Source organism: Stomoxys calcitrans, chromosome 3 (assembly GCF_963082655.1).
Source record: "Stomoxys calcitrans chromosome 3, idStoCalc2.1, whole genome shotgun sequence".
NCBI lineage: Eukaryota > Metazoa > Arthropoda > Insecta > Diptera > Muscidae > Stomoxys > Stomoxys calcitrans.
The window spans coordinates 7,542,431-7,555,078 of NC_081554.1; the positions used below are offsets into that span (position 1 = coordinate 7,542,431).

The window sequence follows — 12,648 nt, forward strand, 5'->3', positions numbered from 1 at the left end:
TGGTCCGTAAGACGATTTTTTAGGTTTCCGACTGTCAAAAAGTTGTAAAAGTCGAAAACGTCGTATACTTGTATAAAACGTAGAAAAAGTCGCAAACGTCATAAACCTTAATAACTCAGTGCAAAAGTTTGATTTTTAACAAATATTATTGTCACTTATTTGTTGTATATAGAAGAGTTTATATGTAAAAAAATTTCGCAATAAAAGAAATATTAAGTTTTTTTTTTAATTTTTGCATTTACATTTTTCACACAATAAATTGGAAATATACGCAAATTTCAAGTCAATTTATAAAGTAACGTTTAAGGATTTTTTTGTGAAGCAAAAAATCAATAAATTATTAGTTTTCATCAATTATATTTAGAAATGGCAATTATTTTGTATCCTTTTGCAAAATTATTTGCTTCTCCCGTTTTAATTTGCTTTTTGAAAGCTGTTGTAAACGACATATGTTAAAAATGCATGACATCTGAGGAAGTGTCAAGTGAAATGGTACATGGAGTGTTAATTATGTTATTCAATAACAATACTTAAAAATAACATTACTTATTCAATAAAATACTTAACACGCCATCTTCCATTTCACTTGACATTACCTCACATTAGCATACTTAACACGCCATCTACCATTTCACTTGACACTACCTCAGATGTCATTCATTTTATAACAATATTGGTAAAAATCGTGTAAACCTACCGTAGCTTTTTCTAATTCTGAACCGATTTTTTCCAATTTCAATATTGTTCGTCTCCAGGAGAAAAAAATTACTTATGCCAAAATTTTTAGTTAATCAGATCAAAAATTCGTCATATTTTCGTTCGAATTTTTTTTCTGTCAGAAACCTAGTTTTTTGGCTAGGTTTACGACGTTTTCGACGTATGTAATATACGTCGGAAATGTATGTCATATACGTCACTGTTTCTGACAGGCCATCTCTGGCCAAATTGCTAAAATGCTGCCATTTACCAATAACCTCGTTTCACTGACGCATATTCACCCTTATTCCCGTTGTTGAAGGTGAAAATCGACAGCAGTCGTAGTCGAAGACGACAGTTTGATAATAGAAAAATATTGTGGTAAATAAAAAAAAATAATACAAAAGTAGGTTCCATACTCTTTCGACAAACAGGCGCGATGTTTTTTAGAATGTAATTAACTTATATATCGGTCGTTTTCGTCAAATTTTACAGACGAATTCGACTTATGTGATATCAAACATATAAACTAATTTTCGTCTTCGACAACCATAATACTATTTTCTAAAAATTTCGACATTCGACTAAGCCATTGACAACCAGAATAAGGGGGATTAAATTTCGTAATTAGTAGAATCTGAATTTTTACGTAATAAGTAGAATTTGAATTGCCATCTATTTGGGAAATACAATGATGTTTTGTGGTAAAATTTAGCTTTTCGAAGTTCCCAAATCATTATATGTTTACAAAACTCAGATTTATTGCAAAATACAAACAATAATTCTCCTATGACGCTGAACGCCTTGTTTCGAATCCTGGCGAGAACATTAGAAATATTTCAGCCTTGGTTATCCCCTCCTAAAGCCGGCGACATTTGTAAAGTACCATGCCATGTAAATAACATTGGATGTGTAGGCTAAGTCGTCGAAAAATCGAAAATTTGTTTAAATTTGATTTTTTGAGAAGATCGATTGATAAATGGATTAGCAAAGGCCTTAAAAGTGGAAATCGGGAGTTGTATATATATGGGAGCTATATCTAAAACTGAATAAATTTCTATGAAATTCATCAGTCATCAGAAGAGTTATAAGAGAAACCATCGTACAAATTTTGTGAAGATCTGTCAAAAAGTTACTAAATTATTTAAAATCTGACGAAAATATATATGAGAGCTTTATCTAAATCTGAAATGATTTCTATTAAATTCAATAACAATGCCGGCAGTCATAAGGGAAACCTTTGTGCCAATTTTCGTGTGAATCGGTTAACAAATGACCAAATTAGTGCAATACTAGTGCAATACCGGCCATGGATCGCATTTGTCGAGATGTCGATACTGCGCATAGGTATCTTCTTTTAGGCAAACAAAGAATATTGAATAAGAATATGCTATTGTGTAATATTTCAGTTCATTCGGATAAGAATTACGCCTTGTAGGGGCTCAGGAAACAAAATCGAGAGATCGATTTATATGGGAGCTGTATCAAGCTACTGATCGATTCAAACCATATTAGACACGTATGTTGAAGGTCATGAGAGAAGCTGTTGTACAAAATGTCTTCCAAATTGTATGAGAATTGCGGCCTCTAGAGGCTCAAGAAGTCAAGATTCCAGATCGGTTTATATGACAGCTATACCAGATTATGAACCAATTTGAATCATACTTAGCACAGTTATTAAAAAAGATACCAAAACACTACGTGCAAAATTTCAGTCAAATCGGACAAAAATTGCGCCCTCTAGAGGCTCAAGAAGTCAAGACCCAAGATCCGTTTATATGACAGCTTTATCAAAACATGATCCGATTTGAACCATACTTAGCGCAGTTGTTGGAAGTGATACCAAAGCACCACGTGTAAAATTTCAGTCAAATCGGACTAGATTTTCGCCCTCTAGAGGCTCAAGAAGTGAAGACCCAAGATCGGTTTATATGGCAGCTATATCAAAACATGGACCGATTTGGCCCATTTACAATCCCAACCGACCTACACTAATAAAAAGTATTTGTGCAAAATATTAATTTCAACTCCTTCGAAAGTTAGCGTGCTTTCGACAGACAGACGGACGGACATGGCTAGTTTGACTTAAAATGACATGACAATCAAAAATATATATACTTTATGGGGTCTCAGACGCATATTTCGAGGTGTTACAAACCGAATGACGAAATTAGTATACACCATCCTACCGGGGAGGGTATAAAAACAAATTTATGGCGATAAGCTAGCAGTTGCTATTTTATGCCAATGTCATTAAATCCATCATTCTTCGCTAAATGGTTATCAAATTTAAAAAAAAATATTTTTTTGTTGTAAATACATTGTTGCTTAGGAAATTAAAAGAAAATTTTTTATATTATAATATTATATACAATATTTATATAAGGGACCTTTGTCGAATAGATAGTACTAATTATAAGTTAATACTTTTTGTACTATCACGGAATCAATAAATAAATACAAATACAAATAGATAAGCTGCGATGGGGACAAGTCCAATTTATGCCCAATGGTATATATTGGCACTACAAAAACAAAACTAAAGACAAGGGTTTCCGCTCATTAATCGTATCAAAAGGCAAAGGATAAGCCTTTAGAAAAGAAGACTGCACTCACATCCCACTGTACAACTCGCATGCAGGATATTAGCCCAAGAACCTATGTAACTACAAAAGAAGAATGACATTAGAAATGCTGCACAAAATTAACACCCCAACTGACGAACGTATGAACTACAAAACGGGCCCGAGGGCTACGTATCTGTAGTAGCTATATCTAAATCTTTAACAAATGAGCACTTTATTGCACTATTTTTTAAAATCGTACGAACATATATATGGGAGCTACATCTAACTCTGAACCGTTTTCAAGCATTGTGTAAGTTGTCGAGGAAAGCGTTGTAGCGTAAATGCGCTTGCAGTGGCTCTAGGAGTGAAAATCGGGCGTTGTATATATATAAATGTGAGAGCTATATCTAAATCTGAACCGATTTCCATGAAATTGCTATGCTAGTTAGGGCGAGAGTCAAGAGAAAATGCTTCTTGCCAAATATCGAGAGAATCGGCTAACAAATGACCACTTTATTGCATTATTACTGCAAATCGGACGAACATATATATGGGAGCTATATCCAAATCTGAACCGATTTTTTCCAATTTCAATAGGCTTCGTCTCTAAGCTGAAAAACACGACCATATCAAATTTCGGGAAAATCGGTTAACAAATGACCATTTTATTGCAGTATAACTGCAAATCGGGCGAACATATATATGGGAGCTATATCCAAATCTGCACCGATTTTTTCCAATTTCAAGAGGTTTCGTCTCTAGGCCCATACCAAATTTGAAGACGATCGGATGAAAATTGCGATCTGTAGTTTGTACACAAATTAACATGGACAGACGGATAGCTAAATCGAATCAGAAAGTGATTATGAGTGGATCGGTATGCTTATCAATGGGTCTTTCTCTCTTCCTTTTGGGTGTTACAAACAAATGCACTAACTTATAATACCCTGTTCCACAGTAGTGGTGTAGGGAATAAAAATTTCAAGGAGGGTCAGGCCCGTGCTGAACTTTTGTCAGCACGCCGAAATTTTGTCTTAAAAATTTTTTTTTTTTTATTTTATATTGAAATTTGTTTAGAAAAAAATTCATCAAAACTTTGCTTTTACTAAGAATTTCATTACAATTTTGTGCTTAAGAAAAATAATTTGTATTTGTAGAATATAATAAAATTTATTCATTTGAAAAAAATTAAACTGAAATTTTTTGTTTAAAATTAATTTAATTTAAATATCTATTTTAGACAAAAACATATTGGGCTTGAGCACCCAAAAGATTGAATTTTGTTAAATGTAATTCAATCTTTAAGACCAAAAATTGAAATTCGTATACAAAATAATATAATATTTGCAAATGCAAATCTTGCCCATGAACATCCCACTAAGGAACAGGGGCAAACTTTTCGCATATCAATGAGTGCAGTCCGATTCAAGTTAAGCTCAATGATAAGGGGCCTCCTTTTTTTATAGTCCGAATAGCGTGCCGCAGTGCGACACCTTTTTGGAGAGAAGTTTTACATGGCATAGTACCTCACAAATGTTGCCAGCATTAGGAGGGGAAAACCACCGCTGAAAAATTTTCTGATGGTCTCGCCAGGATTCGAACCCAGGCGATCAGCATCATAGACGGACATGTTAACCTCTGCGCTACGGTGGTCTCCTATTATTTGTCAATATCTTATTTGTAGGCATAATTATAGTGAAATGTGTGTGTTTAAGTCAAAAGTAAAGCTAACTAAACATTATGCCCGTTTATTCAAGTAGGAGACACAAACGGCATAACCATGTATCCGAGAAGAAGAATCATTCAAATTGAACAGGAAAATTTAGTGAAATAAAGACATTTTTTAATAAAGTGAATTTTATTTGATGAAATTTAAATAGTATGTTCACGAAGAATCGGTTTTTGTACGAGTGCCCTTATCCCAGTTATTCTCAAGCTAAAAAATTCCCATAAAATGGTTTTAACTTGCATTTGCTACAGTTTTAACATAATGCAGTTTTTGCCTATCTGAATAAATAAAGGGAAATACTTTAAAGGACATTTTTGCATAAAAACTACTGACTAATTTCAATTTAAATAAGAGCTCGTTGAATGCAAGTGATTACAAGTTTCCCACGAGCATACTATATAGCTGGATAAAAACTTTTTTTAGCTTTTCAATAAAAATAATTAGGGATCTGAAGTTCTCTTCCATAAATACTTGTATGAAAACTTAAACTTGTCTATGAGATGTATGACCATGGTTATAAATGGTGCAACTGATATTAACCAGCAAGTAGTTGCTTTTGTTTTGCACACGAGAAAATGTACCATTATTGAACATCATTTATATGAAAATATTTGTCCTATAACTCGATTTGATATATGGCTTTCAAAGTTTATAGTACGGCAAGTATATGATTATAAAACTTTGTATGCACATAATGCATTAGGATTATTTTCTTCAATATGAAAAAGCGTTGCTTTTGTTTTGCACGACACTGTATGTGCACTGATCCCAAGTCTCAGGGCAAACGTATGTTGGAGGCCACCGTTACGCAGAGCCAATGACGATGAACGTCTGGTTTCGAAATCTGGCGACAACAAAACACTTTTCAGCGGTGGTTATCTTCTCCTAATGCTGGCGACTTTTTGAGGTACTATGCCATTTTTTTGCGATTTTGTGATAGGAATGTTCATTGGAGTGGTAACCATCAAATTTTCATCATTTCCGGGAAAATTAAAAAATTGGTTCTACCAATTTTTATTGCAAAATTACTTCCTGAAGTTTCAATGCTCATTTCATGGGGATTTCAGTAATGTTTATCGCTCTCGACGATGTAGCAAGGTAAAAACTTAATATAGTTTTATCCTGGTGAACCACTTCAAAATGCAAACATTCGGATTTACGCCATAAGCGCGTATAGCTACCGTTATACAGAACTAACGGTAGCTTTACGTCCTTTATGGCGTAAATCCGCATGTTTGGCGTTATACCAAACTTCAAGCAATCCCATGGCAGCCGGTTATACGTATCAGATTGACCCGATGGAGTTCTTCATCGGCAATGGCTGCCGCCTCAGTGTATAACACGCTGCTACAACAACAACAGAATTCAGAGCATACTTTTGTTGTCGGTACCATCCCTTTCCCAAATTTTATAAAATATATTCCAAGTACTCTCTCCCATCTTTAGATAAACCGCTGTGTCAGTACCTGTATTTGACAATTCGAAATTCAGTTAAATGAAATTACCCTGACGTAATAGACAAATTTTTAATGCTTCGCATTATTGAAATCTTTGTATAAATGAACAAATACGCTGTATTGTCTTAAAATTAATGAAGCGTATTCGACTGCAGAAGAATATAAATTTCAAATTTATCAACATACCTTGGTTTGTCATGTCAAACTTGTTCATTATGTTACCGCGGTTAGTATGTATATTTTGGCAGCGACAGACGGAATGACTTCATATTAACCCAAAACTTCTTCCTCGGCGATCCTTTTGTACAAGTTTTGTGTTATTGTTATAGCCAAATAATTAGGGTAGTTATCCATGGATAGCGCTCCCTTTGAGGAGCAAGGTCCTTCCGTAATGGCCATAATCCAATTTGCGTGAAGAGATATGTTTGCTGTTATCATACTCGTGTAATTAATTAATTGATTAATATTATCTGTTATCTGGAATAATTGCAGACCTCAGCCTCGTCGCATATATACACTTTATTTATATCTAGCAACAGACATTATTTACGAGTAATTAAATTTAATGTTTATATTTTTTTTAAAACTGAGATATTTTGCATTTAGAAATGAACCAATTACGCTATATTCTTAGAGAGGCCTCTGTAATTACACTTGCATAGGGGAATATAACATATCGCAGTCGAATACTTTTACTTAATGATAATTTGATTAGGCTCTATGAAAATTAAAAAGTTGGATGTGTTCGTATAAAGTAGGTATCATATTCTTTCTCAATCCATTTGATTAATTTGTCAACGTCTTTGGTTACAGAACTTTTCTGCGTTAAAGGGTCGAATATGACAAATAATTCGTAGTATTCGGTGGACCATGCCAATGCCACTTCGTCGCTCCTAGTTTCGAGTATAAGCTTAAGCGGACGCTTGCTGTTGCGCACACGTTCTAAAAGATCACAGTATATTGCTTCTAATCTTTCAAATTCCGTTAGCGAATTGTACGGAGATACAATTTCTGAGCAAAGTAGTTGGGCGGCTGATTTGGGTTTGTACAAGAAGTGTCGTAACTCCGGAATTCCTATTGAGTTGAGTTGGTGACGGCCCCTTGTTGTCTGTTTGACGGCCTCGTTTATGGATTCAATACACTGAGAGCGCTTCAGTTTTTCTGTAATCGATCTCTTAGCTTCCGATAGTGTGAAGAAGGCATCACGATCCACAGAGAGTAGAAGAAGGCATGCTGGTGAGTTTTCTTCCAAATAGGAAACGTGCGCATGTAAATAACCATTCATATCGAATTTCGGCAAACAAATCGGTGTCCAATTTTCGGAAGTTTTAAATGACTCTGAACATTCAATTAAGTTGATAATAATTCTGCAAATTGGAAAATGAAATGTAAATTGAATATTGTAGCAATCCAGTCATCAAGAATTATAATTACCTTAAGTCTGCCTGATGTATAGAATATTTCTTCATTTGTACCAGTGATATAAGCCTATTCTGAGCTATCATTATAGCAAATACTAGATTTTTTATTTTTGAACAGTTCTCTTTAATTGTCTGTGCAATGGTAGAGCGCACGGAAGTCTGCAGCGGCAGAATACGTATTGAGTTTGTTAGGAATGCGAATACATTATTGGTGATCTTCTTACTACTGTCATTAAGTAAAAGGTTATTGATCAAACGTTCGCTGCCTTCTAGCAAGCGGCGCAAATCGAAATTTTTACGCTGGCGGAATATTTTTGATAGTTGACTATAAGTTAGCGTAGAAAGTATTTGGTTGTGGACATCGCTGAAAATTAGGACACAAATTTCGAGAGAATAATTAATCACCACAAACTACCATACTGCCTCGCCGTTACTTACTTGAGTTGCATTTGTAATTGGGAAACACTCATACTAGATCTTGAAGCAGCCACGAAAATCAAATTACTTTTAACCATGAAAACGAACAGTATGCCTTTGGCCCTTATTGATGTTATCACATCTTGACTGTTTTCAACGAAACTAACCAATGCCTGAATGATTCCGAATAGGATGGCCAACTTATCCTCATTGCCATGCAATGAATATATTGGTTTTCCAGCCTCACTTAAAATAAATATATGCTTCTTTTGTCCTCTCCAAGTTGGATCTTGCGATGTTATGCTTGGATCAATTTCTACACTATGTTGCCCGTGTAGAGGTTTAAGCACAGTTGTATTTGTAGACTCTGCCTGTTGTTCCTCGTCTGTAGTACCTGTACTACTACAAGATGTTTGTGAAATCGCTGCTCCTACTACATTTGTATTTTCTTCTCTGTCAGTAAGTATTCCATGACCATTTAAGTTCTCCTCCGAACTGCCAGACACTGCATCTCCTTGATCTGAGCAGGCATCAAAATAAACAGTTGAATTAGTGGAATTTGAAGATATTGTAGGTGCATCTAAGTTGAATTCTGCCATCTCTAATATTTGAGTTCTCCAAGAAGATACCTCCCTTCATTATCTCTTAAGTGTGAGACGGTTTTTTTGTCACAATCCGCCTGTGACCGTATTATTCAACTGCAATAAATGAAAAAACTTTGATTGTTACTAATTTGTTTTGAGAAAAAATAAAATTCTACCTTATTCAGAGAATATAATTTTCAATTTTGGAAGGAAAACTACAAATCAGCTGTTTAAAACGTTGATGCAATGGCGGCGTTGATTTGTATAACATTAAACGACTTCGCCTTTTACAGATTTTATTGCATTTGGTTCGTTCACGTACTTCCACAAATTTTGCGTGTTTTATTTACTCAAGAGGTTTTATCGCTTGTGGCTGTTACCAGGATGCACTTATAAGGCAAGATAAATCGATACAGATAAAAGGCTTGAAAGCACATTTGCCACTCAAGGTAGTTTCGTTGGGGTAGATTTTTGTTGTTGTCGCTGCGCAACAAGTTGTGTTCTTACGTACAATAAACGCGATCGCCAAACTTCTAATTGTAGCTAATTTTTTGTTAGTTTAGTGATCTTGCTCACAGGTACTTACTCGGGGTGGAAAAAAATATTTTTTGTGGATGCATATATAACAAACTATTTGTATATAAATACAAAATTACAAATAAATATACTTCTACAATAAATAAAAAATAAATATATTTTAATAAAAAGCTATTGTGAAAGAAAGTGTTGTGCTTTTGGTCTTGCTACTGCAACAGCATTATTTTTATACAAGTGGAAGATGCTGGCTACAAAATCTAAAGTAAAAGTAGAATTCGTTTCTTTTTAAACAGTTTTATGTTTCATTATTTATTAATTTCGAAGAGGTGGGTTTTGGTTGAAATTGCAATAACATACATTAATTTGGGTACGGTCCACACACTTATATTTGTATGTAAACATGTACGTAAGCAGCTGATAAATTGGTTGGTGTCATATTTATATGTAAATGGCAATACTTTGCCCAAAGAAAACCAAAAAAATCAAATGTGGTAACCTTATCAAACCACCGATAGAACGATTAAGGAAAAATTTTCCCCCAAAGAAACGTAGTACCAGCCTTAAGGCAGTATCTGATTTGTGGAGCAAAAAATCTAAAAAAATAACCCTCCGAATAAGGCCATTTACTTCCAATTTATAATTTAATTTTGATTACCAGTTGATTGTCATTTTACGAAATTTGACAATTCCTGTGTTTTATTAAATCCTATCCAGCACAAGTCAGAAGTTCTGGATAAAGTATCCGTGCAAACTTGTACTTGTAAGTTATCGATAACATGCAATATAAGATAATAAGAAACGATGAATCGTGATTTGCACTAAATAGTACTAAAATAAAACAGCAAATGTTGCTGGAAACATGGTGTAATGGATTCGTTCGGATAACACTGAACTACTTAGGAAAAAATGTCCGCAGTCTTTTCGCACAAAATTTTTTATAGTGCTTTTTGACAGTTTTTCGCTTGAAAAGTCGAAGTCAGTGCTAGTGTTATTGGCTTAAGGCTTTATTACACAGCAAGTAGTTGTCTTATGACATGTCAAATTCAGCGCTGGTTGAGTTGCACATGTCGTGTGAAACAAACGAAACTAACATATGAAAATCACAATCAAAATACCACATGTAATTTTTTTCGATTTTAGCGTGCTCTATTTCTTCTAACAAAAACATAAAGAAATCAGCTGTTTTTGTTGTCAGTCGAATGAAATCAACCCCAAATTAAATTGTTTTCACAAATTTATGATTTACCCAGCTTTTTCACAACTTTTACAATTTTTGCGCGAAAAAAATCAGCTTTTGCCCAAATTATTAGGTTATGTCATACAAAAAAAGCATACAGGTGTAATAGCAAAAATGATTGGTGAAAACAAAGGTGTTTCGTCACATGTACACATAACCATCAGTCATGGCTTAAAAATCTAAATCATTTGATTTTTTCGATGAATGACGTCTACCGATTACCGTTTACAAAGAAATATGTAATCATTAGTTGACAGATATCGAAAATCACGTTCTGTGACAAATAAGGTTAAGAAGTGAGAAGTTATGTATGAAAAATTAAATAAAATCAAAGAAAGGAAAAAATCGATGTCCCGTTGTAGGCAAAAGCTGTAATCAACACGTACACACGATGAGTACGATAAAGATGTGCCATGTAAACTCTGCTTTAGCCATGTCGAATGAAGATAAAATGACATACGTCTTCGTACACGTTCAAAATTGAAGTTTGAACGTAATGAACATTGCCAAACTGCTAAACGTCATCTCATGTCATTATCATTTACTCGTATACTGAAAATTAATGTTTAAACATTGAAATTTTTACAAATTTGGAATTGTACAATGTCTTCGAGTGGTAGTAATGGCCAAAATTCCTCAAAAAATGATTCGGTGGAAGGTGAAAAGGGCGCCGGAGCTTTATCATTCAAAGATTGGAAGACCATGAAAGATGGACTTGATAAAAAGTCATCGCCTATAAAAAAAGGTAAAGAGCAGCATAATAAAAAGAGGAACTCTAACTTACGCAGCAACTCGGGCCCCAATAATATACAGACAAGGACCTCCAATAGGAACGTCAATATGTTTCCGCCACCTCTTATGAGTTTGGGAGTGGCTAACACCTTGGAGGAAAACTTAAATCAGTATTTTGGCAATAGTGGCAATAACAGCTTCGCCTTTAATAATATGATGAGTGGATTTTGCGGCAACATGAATAGTGCATTTGAGGGATTCAACAACATGAATGGTAATTTCAACAACAATACGACCAGCAAATATAACAGCAACAACATGAGGAACAATGGATTCAACAACAATATGAATAGTGGATTTGGTAATGACATGAATTATGGTTCTAACTCCAGTATGGGCAGAGCCTTTGGCAATTGCAATATGAACAACAGCAATAGCTTTAGACAAAACAACAATATGTCAAATGGATTTAATAATGACTTGAATAGCGGATATAGTATGCCAGATAACTTTTTCAAAACGGACGGGTTTTACGATCAGAAGGATATGATAAAAAAGACGATGGAGGAGAATCCATTTCGAAATAGTGTACGCGGTAGGAAAATGTTTGACGACATGAAAATTTCCGCATTTAAAAATAAGGACGAACAGAAACGAATGCCCAACAAAATTAAACCGAATAGAAACAATCAATCTAAAGAATACACCGCATCGGATGATATCATTCAGAAAAGGGAACCAAAAATTTTCATAAAGAACTCTCGTACCGATTCTTACAAGCATGTGCAAATTCCCAAGCCACCAGAATCGGAAATCAAGGGGACTTTGGAAGATAGAAAACGCGAATGGAAAGAATATAGAGATGCCATGAAGCCGTTCAAAAATAGAGAATTTTATAACGCCAAGAGAGTTGTTCAACGTTTGGGAAAGAAAGACCCTAGTGAACTGGATGAAAAGGACAAATTTCGCTTAGCAAACGCTCAGGAGCGAATGGCATTCTACAAACAGAGACTTGCCGATAAATACGACGGTTACGTCCCATCTCCAAATAAAGGAGAAGCCGAATCGGGCGAATTGTTCGTTTTGAAAAAGAGTATTCAGGATCAATGGAATGCAAAAAAAACAGATCCAGACCAATTTGGAAATAATGCGAATTTTGGGGAGTCGTATGACTTTTCCTCAGGCAGAAAAATACTTGGTGCTGGATCCAATTTCAAATACCCAGGGTTTGTCTCAGGCGGAACTATGACTTCTATAACACAATACTGATA

The 12,648-nt window shown here is 34.7% G+C and overlaps 3 protein-coding genes across 3 annotated transcripts in view; 1 reads left to right on the forward strand and 2 right to left on the reverse strand.

The window, feature by feature from the left end:
- LOC106090338 (probable G-protein coupled receptor 158) overlaps positions 1-6,867 on the reverse strand; it is a 60,010-nt gene extending 53,143 nt beyond the window's left edge. The window contains exon 1 of the mRNA XM_059365923.1: positions 6,636-6,867. The gene's annotated coding sequence lies outside the window, so the exon portion shown is untranslated. The remainder of the gene's footprint in view (positions 1-6,635) is intronic.
- Positions 6,868-6,949: 82 nt separating this feature from the next.
- Positions 6,950-9,241, reverse strand: LOC106090341 (vacuolar fusion protein MON1 homolog A). The gene is made up of 4 exons (XM_013256504.2): positions 9,048-9,241; positions 8,309-8,985; positions 7,884-8,234; positions 6,950-7,816 (listed from the first exon to the last, which is right to left on the reverse strand). Exons 2-4 carry the CDS (start codon positions 8,884-8,886, stop codon positions 7,177-7,179), a joined length of 1,569 nt encoding a protein of 522 aa, XP_013111958.2. The 5' UTR covers positions 8,887-8,985; positions 9,048-9,241; the 3' UTR covers positions 6,950-7,176.
- Positions 9,242-11,248: 2,007 nt separating this feature from the next.
- LOC106090342 (homeobox protein 2) lies at positions 11,249-12,646 on the forward strand. Its single transcript, XM_013256505.2, has one exon. It carries the CDS (start codon positions 11,249-11,251, stop codon positions 12,644-12,646), a length of 1,398 nt encoding a protein of 465 aa, XP_013111959.2.
- The last annotated feature ends 2 nt before the right edge of the window (positions 12,647-12,648 follow it).

What these genes read in the sequence shown, in the direction of transcription:
- LOC106090341 (XM_013256504.2), bottom strand. Translation starts at nt 8,886, where the DNA reads ATGGCAGAATTCAACTTAGATGCACCTACAATATCTTCAAATTCCACT. An exon ending in CAATTACAAATGCAACTCAA is followed by an intron (nt 8,235 to 8,308) that starts GTAAGTAACGGC and finishes CCTAATTTTCAG; the next exon opens with CGATGTCCACAACCAAATAC. An exon ending in ATACATCAGGCAGACTTAAG is followed by an intron (nt 7,817 to 7,883) that starts GTAATTATAATT and finishes TCCAATTTGCAG; the next exon opens with AATTATTATCAACTTAATTG.
- LOC106090342 (XM_013256505.2), top strand. Translation starts at nt 11,249, where the DNA reads ATGTCTTCGAGTGGTAGTAATGGCCAAAATTCCTCAAAAAATGATTCG.